Below are 8,397 nucleotides of genomic sequence, written 5' to 3' on the forward strand. Positions count from 1 at the left end.
TGATTCCATCTTAGAACACGGCCAATAGAGAACGTGTTCCTCTCTCCCTGTGCCTCAGTTTCCTTATCTACGCAGTGGGCACGATACTAGGTTCCTCAATGAAGTCATGTGCGTTCACTTAATGAGGTCATGTCCATCTCACACCCAGCAAGATGTCTGGCACATTCTGTGAATCTAATACGTGCTGCTGCATTTTCCCGCTCCAAATGCATATGGCGTCAGAGCCACATCTGGGTTGGATTCCAGACCAACTGCTGGCCAGCTGTGTGGCCGTCAGCAAACCGCTTCTCTTTCTCTTCGCTGACTCTTCGGCCTGCCTGGATCAGGGTAGGCCTGTACTGGGTGCACTCCAGGGTGAGGGGCAAGTACTGACCTCCTGCCCGCTTCCCACAGCTACCACCGGAAGCTTTGGGCGTTGAAGGCTGCCAAAGAGGCCCGGATGACGGCAGCAGGGGTGACACCCTCAGGCCCTGTCATCCCGGGAACAAACATATACAACACTGAGCGGTGAGCAGGGCTCAAGCGTGGCGAAGAAGCCCCGTGGTTCAGGGCTGGAGCTCTTTGACTGGAAGGCCAATTCGGAATTTTCTCTCCTAGGGCCAACCCCATACTGAACCTTGCCACCAAGGACCTGGGCTTCGAGTCTCTCTCTTCTTCTAGTGACTTGGACCATGTCAGGTGAGCAGTGACCCTACTGGGGCAGGCTAATTGATGATGATGATGATGGTGGTGGTGGTGGTCATGGGAATGGTGTCGTGGTGGTGATGGTGGTGGTAGTTGTGGTAGGAAGGAATGACAGTGATAGCAGGGGGGTATTGGGCTTTTGGTCACAGACAGGGAGGTCTTGTCAACCTGTCATTCCCCCTGAGCTCCATTTTCTCCTCTAGCCTCAACTCCCTGGATGACAACAGAGTGGACCTGCAGCAAGACGGGCAGGAGCTCAAAGCAAGTCAGAAGGTAAGTTGGTGCCTAGGGCTTCTGACCCAGAGTCCTTCTCTGGGGCCGGGTTCTGGGCAGAGCTGGAGGGCCCCTTGCCTCTCTGCACCTGCCCCGGGGAAGGCACCTGACTATAGATTAAGGTCCAGTCCCTGTCCCTCCATCATTGGCTGCAGAATGCTGGGTGGATGACGTCTCTGGTCCTGTTTCTCCTCTGTCACATAGAGGCTGGAAAGCCCATGCCGCAAGGCTTTGGGGATCACCTGTCTACAGTACCTGGCCAGAGCGAGTGCTCACATATCTGTCCCATCTCTTTATCCAAACTGCAGTCTCAGGCACTGAGTCAATATCAACTTATCCCGAGGACCCCTGTAGGTTGAGACTATAACTGTGTACAGGAGTAGAAAGCCCAGCATTTCTCCTGAGGAGCTGCTGGTGGTTTTGAACTGCCGACTGTGTGGGTTGCAACCCTTACACTATCAGGGCTCCCTTTATAAGCACCCCATAAACACTAGCAGGGGCGGGGGAGAGCTGGGAAGACAAGAAACACGTTGAGCAAAGGAGGCGAAGTTACCCCACTAAACAGCAGTGCCATGTGCTGCCACGCATGTTAGCAGCTAGAGTACCTCCATAGGCCCCACCTGGCTGCCCACCTGGCCTCACCTGGGAGCTCCTTAAACTAGTCCCTGGGCAACATTCCTGTGAGACTGATTCTGTTGACCTGGGTGGCGCCTGGGCACACGGATGAAGTAAGAGCACCCGGGGGTTCCAGCATGCAGCCTGACTTGAGAACCGAGGGTTCTCACACACGAGGGACCTCAGAGCCACCCGCACCCTGGGAGGTGTAAATGGTGCACAGTGCTCACTGTAATCCAGGAAACTGAAGAGTTGGGTCAACCAGAGGTGCCTCAGCAGAAAGGCCTGGTGATCTACTTCAGGGGCAGGACTATGTCCGGAACAGTTCTGTTCTGGTACTCACAGACCCACCATGAGCCAACATCAACTAGACAGGACTCTTTTCTGAGGGTGTGGCCTCAGGCGGGGTGTCTGATGCTGTTTATCCAATACTAGGCATCTTCCCCCAGCGCCTCCGCCTCCCTGGCCCTGCCTCAGAGGGCTTTATACAGGCACCCTGGCAGGTAGAAACCCCCACTACGCCAATGGCAAGTGCTTGGCTGCTAACCTGAACATTGACAGTTTGAACTTACCCAGCGGCTCCAAGGGAGAAAGACCTGGCGATCTGCTTCCACAGAGATTACAGCCACTTCCACAGACCCAGAGCAAAGACCCTCTGCTTCCAGTGCCTACTGGTGGTGGTGGGTGGGTGAATGGAGGGTCTCCTCTATCTGGAGAGGCACAGCACGAGCAGAGGGAGAAACCCCCTCTCCATTCTGAATCTGCAGTTCTGTAGGGAGGGTTACATATGCACCCATCCACTCCCCCCCGAAACCCTCCACTCAGCACTGCCCATGCGGGCCCTGCCAGTCTGCCAGCCCTGCCCCCCCAGCTTCCCAACCTTCCCCTCATGTGTCAGTATTTCTCTGAGGACCCCTGACTTGGAAAATTTTGGTCAGCAAGCCACTCTCGGGCATCACGTGATTGCCGTGAGGGACCCCAGGGAGAGGGAGATGACTGCTGATCTCTGCTGGAAGGTGATTTAGGACAGAACTGGTGGCTGAGAGTAGGCTGGTGGCCCAGGCAGAGGCTGCACCCAGGGAAGACTGAGAGGTGGGGAGACTGGCTCCATGGGGGGTTGGGCCTGTGGGCTGGGGAGGGGCAGGGAGCACTAAGGGAAGCCAGTGGGATGGCTCAGGAAACTTCTGAGGTTCTCCCCCAGAAGCTGCTGACGCTCCACCCAATTCCTCTCAGTTTTGGGACTTGGCCTTCTCTGGAGTCTCCCACCCACTCTTGTCCCTGGGTGGAAAACCAGGTAGTGCCTTTTCCAGGGAAACCCTAGGTGCTGCTGACTCACCTGAAACCAGAACCCCCACGCAGGGCTACCCCAGGGCTTCCCATGCTGGTTTTCAGCAGCTCACACAGTGCCAGCAGGGAGCGCTGCAACCCCGAGCTCCAAAATGGTGGTGTGGAGCGTGGGGGGAATGACCGCCGAGTTTCACCTTCTCTCCCCTGTTCAAGTCACCAATAAGGAAATGGAATTGCAATGCAGGGCCAGACCTCAACCGGGGTCTCCAGTCTCCCAGACCACATGCACAACAGACCCAGGTTCAGGGTCATTGGCCAAGGCTCTGGGGAGCACAGGCTGAATGGTCTAACCCTGCCCCTCAGACACGCTACTGTTTACCAGGGATTGGAACAGCCCTGTCTGGAAATAGCCCTGAGTGGGCAGGCCCGTCTGGCCTTGTGGGGTCTCTGCAGTAGAGCAAGAAGGCAGCAGCCCACAGGCAGGCGCCCATGTTCGGCACCTCATGCTGGGAATGGGTAGGAGAGCAGGTCAGATGAGTGGGCAGCAGGAGGCACTGCAGGTGGGACACTGGCCATACTGTCCTTCACAGGGTGGAGGAGACAGATGCTGAATCCAACCTCAGGCATCATTCCACTGTGGTTGGGGCAAGGGCTGGGTGCCAGTGAGACTAGCCTTTCAAACCCTGCCTTGCCCCTTTCTGGCATGAACGTGCCCCAGGCCTCAGTGTGTGCATCTATAAAATAGGGACCAGCTCCCTCCCCTTGTGAGTATCCAGGAATACAGCCAGCACCGTGCCTGCCACAGCACTCGGGGTAGCAATCTCCTCAGGATGGATCCTTGGCACAGGCCTGGCATGACTCTGGCCTCCCAGTGCTGCTGTGCCCATGCAAGGGGTGAAGCCGTGCTGACCCTCCAGGCCCATCAACACAGCAGGAGACATAGTGGGCAAACTGAGGTCCAGGAGGGGCAGGCAATCCCCAAAGATTAAGCTACCTGGCTAGGATGCCTGCCTGCTCCCCCAGGGCCTCGGAGATCACTCCTCCCTCGTGCCCTGCCTTCTCACCTGCTTTCCCTATCCCCTCAGGAGTCGCTGCCCAGTCCGATGGAGTCAGATGTTGAACCACTGAGCCTGGTGCTGTCAGGGAGGCACAAGGACACCGGCGACAAAGGGGAGGCACTGTCCTTAACCAACCCTGCCCTGGATACCACAGACCTGTGACACCACAGGTGGGGCACTACAGAGTCCCACACTACTTCCTGCTCTTCCAGGTCTCCCCCTAAACTATTTCCCCTTCTCGGGCTGCAATAATATGTCATGTTGCCCTGCCCACTTCTGCTTTTAGCCAATCACACCAGACGAGGGTTGGGGAAAAGATTTTATTATCAATGTATACTTGTATACTGTGACAGTTTGTAGCCAAAAACACGGCTGGAGGGGCAGGTGCAGGGGCACTGAGTGGTCACAAGGGACTTGTGGGGGCTCACAGCACGGAGGAGGGGGGGTGCAGCACAAGGTTGAACTTTACAGGACAGCTGTGTTGTAGAATGAGCTAGCCATCCCACCCCCAAGACCAGCAACTGTGACCTCCCAGCCTGTTTGTGACCTTCAGATCGGCTTTGGGCTCTCCCTCTCAGCTGGGCCCTCAGGGCATGTCCGTTGCCCTAGCTGGGGATTATGAACTGTGACCAGATGCAAGGGGTGATGGGAGTGGGGGCTGGACCAGTGGGCTCAGGTGGACTGGGGAAGGACGACCAACAGCATGCAGGAGAGAGGCCCAGGCTCTGGGGACCAGCCCGCCACACGGACACACTCACATATTCTTCAAGAGCCTCACACGCCCATGCACAAGCAGGAGTCCCAGACACATCCTGCCACACTTGGAGTTTTACCACTCAGGTTGGTGCACATGGTCTCGCCCACCTAGCGACCTCAACACACCCGTCTGGAGGTCTCAGGAGCCTGCCCGGCTTTAAGGGGCGAGGGTGGGTGCTGAGCAGGTCCCCGTGGTGGCCCTGTGACCAGAAGGGAGGGGAGCTGAGGACGGAGAGAGGGCATCGGGACTGGGTTTGTGGGCTCATGACCACGTGGGAGCTGGTGTGTGTGTCAGTGGGGGAGCGGGGTTAGGAAGAAGGGATGAGAAGGAACCTAGAGACTTCCCGCCCCTCTGGCGCCCACCAAGGGGATCCTTTCAAGGGGCCTGGGTCCAGGGAACTTCAGAAGGTTGGAAACCTTCGGTGTACAAAAGGGGCACAAATCACTCGGCCGTGGGCCCGGCCCGCGAGCAGCACCGTGGCCGCCGCACGCTCTGCAGCAGCGCCCGGAAGAGGCCCGGCGGGCGCTTGGCGACACCGTCGGGGGGCGCGGTGCGAACCGAGCCCGAGCGGCCCGGCCCCAGGCGGCCGGCGGCCGGCGGCGCGGGTGCCCCTTGGCGGCCGTGCTCCTCGATCTGCCGCTCCAAGTGCTTCTGGATGGCCATGCCCAGCACCTCCACCTCCATGGAGGCGCCGTACACCTCCCAGGTCATGCCCTTTTCGTCCCAGCTGACGTCGCGCACTGGCTCGGCCGCCTCCGGGGGCGCCACGGCGGCCGCCAGCACGGAGCCGGGCCGCACCCGCACCTCCGGGAAGGCGGGCGGCGCGGCGGCCTGCGGCGTCATGGGCCCGGTGGCCACGGAGCGGGTCTCGGCGGCGCCCAGCGACACCTGCAGGCCGGCGTCCCGGCGCGAGGGCGGCCTGGGCGCGGGGCTGGGTGCTCGCGGCGCAGCCTGGAAGCTGAAGGCCGGGCCACTCGCGCCGTCCTGCGGGGACATGGGGCTCAAGGCCACCGAGATGCAGGCCTGCGCGCCCGCCTGCGTGCCCGCGTCCTCGCGCGGCGGCGGCGCGTTCGCCTCCCACGACGGCGCCTTGGTGAAGTTGTCCCGAGTCCGTGGGCCGGGCGGGGGCGCGGGGGCCTCGGGCCCGGGGCTTTGCAGGACCCCCGTGGGCGCCGGGGCTCTCGGGCTGAGGCTGGAGACCTGGGTGCGAGGCACAGGCTCCGGCTCAGCGCGGCCCCCAACGCCCATGGCACCCATGGGGGGAGCGGCTGCGCCGCGGGGTGTGCCAGCGTCGGACTGAGTCAGAGGGACCAGCTTCCCCACGGCAGGGGGCTCTGCTTTCCTCGGAGACGTGGAGGGGGCCTGCACGGGATCCACCTTCCAGGAGGCCACAGCGTCTGCTTTCCCGGAGGAGCCGGGAGCCTCGGGTGGCTTCTCCAGGGGAGACACGGCTGCTTTTCCTCCCAATGAAGGGCCCGCCTTCCCAGGGGGCTTCAACTCTGCTGTGCGCTCAGCCGGCTGCCCTGCGCTCCTGGCCGCACTGGGGTCCACCTTTCTGGAGTTCGCAGGGTTCCCCTTCTCTGCAGGGGGAGGATCCGCCATCCTCTGTGGGGCCGTGTCTGCTTTCCCCAAAGCCGTGGGAACCACCGTCCCCGGGGACACAAGGGCTGTTTTTCCTGGGGTCATGGGGTTCACATTCCCCAAAGGCCCAGCGTCCATTTCTTCAGAGGGGACAGCTTCTGCCTGCCCTCTGGGCTTCTCAGGACCTGCCTTGCCCAAGGCTAGGGACTCAGCCTTCTCAGAGACACCAGGGACTTCCTTCTCAGAGGACAGTGGGCCTCCTCCCAGAGAAGTCACCACCTCAGCTATTACTGAGGGTGGGGGTGCTGCAGTCCCCAAGGACTTTCCATCGCCTGGCCCTGAAGACAAGGGGTCTAACCTCCCCGAAGATTCAGGATTCTCTTTTCCGGAAGATGAGGCTTTTGATCGATTTCCCACAGAACTGGGGTCCACCTTCCCTGAGGAGGTGGGGGCCTCTTTGCCTGAGGATGCAGTTTCTGTCTGCCCCACAGACACAGGTGCGGCCTGCCCAGATGACTGGGGCTTGGGCTTTCCTGAGGACAGGGGACCCTTTCCCAAGGACACAGGGCCTGCCTGGTCTGCAGATGGTGGCAGGGACCCCCCAGTTTTCAGAGATATTTCAGAGTTTTCAGGGTCCGTTTTTCCTGCACACATGGAATCCAGTTGTCCAGCGGATGCTGTTTTCCCCATTCCTGCAGCCTCAGGGGCCCCCTCTCCAGAGAAGGCAGTCCCTGACTTTCCCAGGGGAACCTCTTCAGCCGAGGACACAGTGTCTGCATTCCCTCCAAAAACAGGGCTCACCACCCCCACAGCTGTGGGAGCACCTCTTCCCGAGGTCCCTGGATCCACGGGTTCAGTCTTACCTGAGGTCCCAGGAGTCAGCATTCCCAAAGGCCCAGGCTCCGTTTTTTCTGTGGATGTAGAGCCTGTGTTTCCCTGGAGCATGGGCCCTGCCTCTCCTGAGGGTGCAGAGCCCACCTTTTCTGAGGTTCCGGGATGCCCTTCTCCAGAGCACCTGGATACCTCCTTTTCTGGGATGGCAGGCTCCCCTTGGCCCGAAGACACAGGGCCTACCTTTCTCAAAGACTCCGGAGCCTCCATCCTTAGGGACCCTGCATCCCCTCTACTGCAGGACGTCCAGGCCTCCTTTCCCAAGGGCCCAGGATCCCCCTTTCCCAGGATAGCAGGCTCTGTCTGTCCTGGCACCTCGGGATCGAGCTTTCGTGACGAGGCAGCCTCTCCCTTGGCTGTGGGCGTGGAATCTGCCTTCATTGAAGACTTGGGTTCCAGCTCTTCCAAAAGCACAGGGTTTCTGTTCGCTGACGGTGCGGGCTCGGTTTTCACAAAGGACACAGGCTCTGCCTTCAACCCCCCTGACTTCTCAGAGGAGGGGGTCTCTGGTGTCCCTGAGCTCGAGACTTCATGTGCCTCGAGAGTCCCCTTGGTGACTGCCTCTTGGGAAGGGATGCAGGTTGAGGAGGGGCAGGCCAAGATTCCATCAGGGCCCTTGGAGCAAGCGTTTCCTTCCCCAGCCCCGCTGGGGCTGCCCTGTCTAGAATCCATGCCTGGGCCTTGGTCAGGGGTGTTCTTGGGGGTTGCAGGGTTGGCCTTTTGCTGGGAGGGGCAGCAGTCCCTCATGGCTGGGCTCCCATCCTGTGGGCAAGAGAAGGCTGTGGGCTGTGGTCCTAGAGGACTGGGGGGTTTTCGGAAGCAGCTGGAGCCAAGCTGGGTCTTCAGCACTGCCCATCTACGTTCACGACCATGCCGGGCGCGTGGCTGCTGCCTGGTTCTGAAACACAGAGGGAGCCGACTCAGACTTGGGAAGCTCAGCGTGAAAGAAGCCCTCTCCTCCTGGGCAGTGGACTGCCTGCCAGATGGTCCTTCCTCAGGCCCTCCGGCCAATAGTGCTCCCTGGGCTCTCTGCTCAGTTACTCTCCCCCTCCCCATCCCCTGTCTGTGGGCCGGCATAAGAGACACAAATCCAACCATCTCACAGAGTCCCTCCAGTGGTTCTCTGGATCAAGGGCAGACTTCTTAAAACGACATTGATGCTGGGCTGAAACCCAGCTTTTCCACTCCATCTACCACCGGCCTTCTCTTGTCACCCTCATGCCATGAGGATGACGCTATCTGGAGTGTTTA

General features: G+C 60.2%; 2 protein-coding genes across 2 annotated transcripts in view; one reads left to right on the plus strand and one right to left on the minus strand.

Annotated features, from left to right (window-relative positions):
• Window positions 1–4,079, plus strand: part of CDHR2 (cadherin related family member 2) — a 47,981-nt gene extending 43,902 nt beyond the window's left edge. Inside the window, exons 28-31 of the mRNA XM_075542726.1 lie at window positions 394–507; window positions 598–678; window positions 888–957; window positions 3,945–4,079. Coding sequence (XP_075398841.1) covers window positions 394–507; window positions 598–678; window positions 888–957; window positions 3,945–4,079 — 400 coding nt within the window. The remainder of the gene's footprint in view (window positions 1–393; window positions 508–597; window positions 679–887; window positions 958–3,944) is intronic.
• Window positions 4,080–5,115: 1,036 nt separating this feature from the next.
• GPRIN1 (G protein regulated inducer of neurite outgrowth 1) lies at window positions 5,116–8,002 on the minus strand. The gene is given in 2 exon segments (XM_075542727.1): window positions 5,116–7,962; window positions 7,964–8,002. Coding segments are annotated over 2 exon segments (2,886 nt in total).
• Between the last annotated feature and the right edge of the window lie 395 nt (window positions 8,003–8,397).

The sequence above is a fragment of the Tenrec ecaudatus genome, chromosome 2 (genome assembly GCF_050624435.1).
Source record: "Tenrec ecaudatus isolate mTenEca1 chromosome 2, mTenEca1.hap1, whole genome shotgun sequence".
Taxonomy (NCBI): domain Eukaryota; kingdom Metazoa; phylum Chordata; class Mammalia; order Afrosoricida; family Tenrecidae; genus Tenrec; species Tenrec ecaudatus.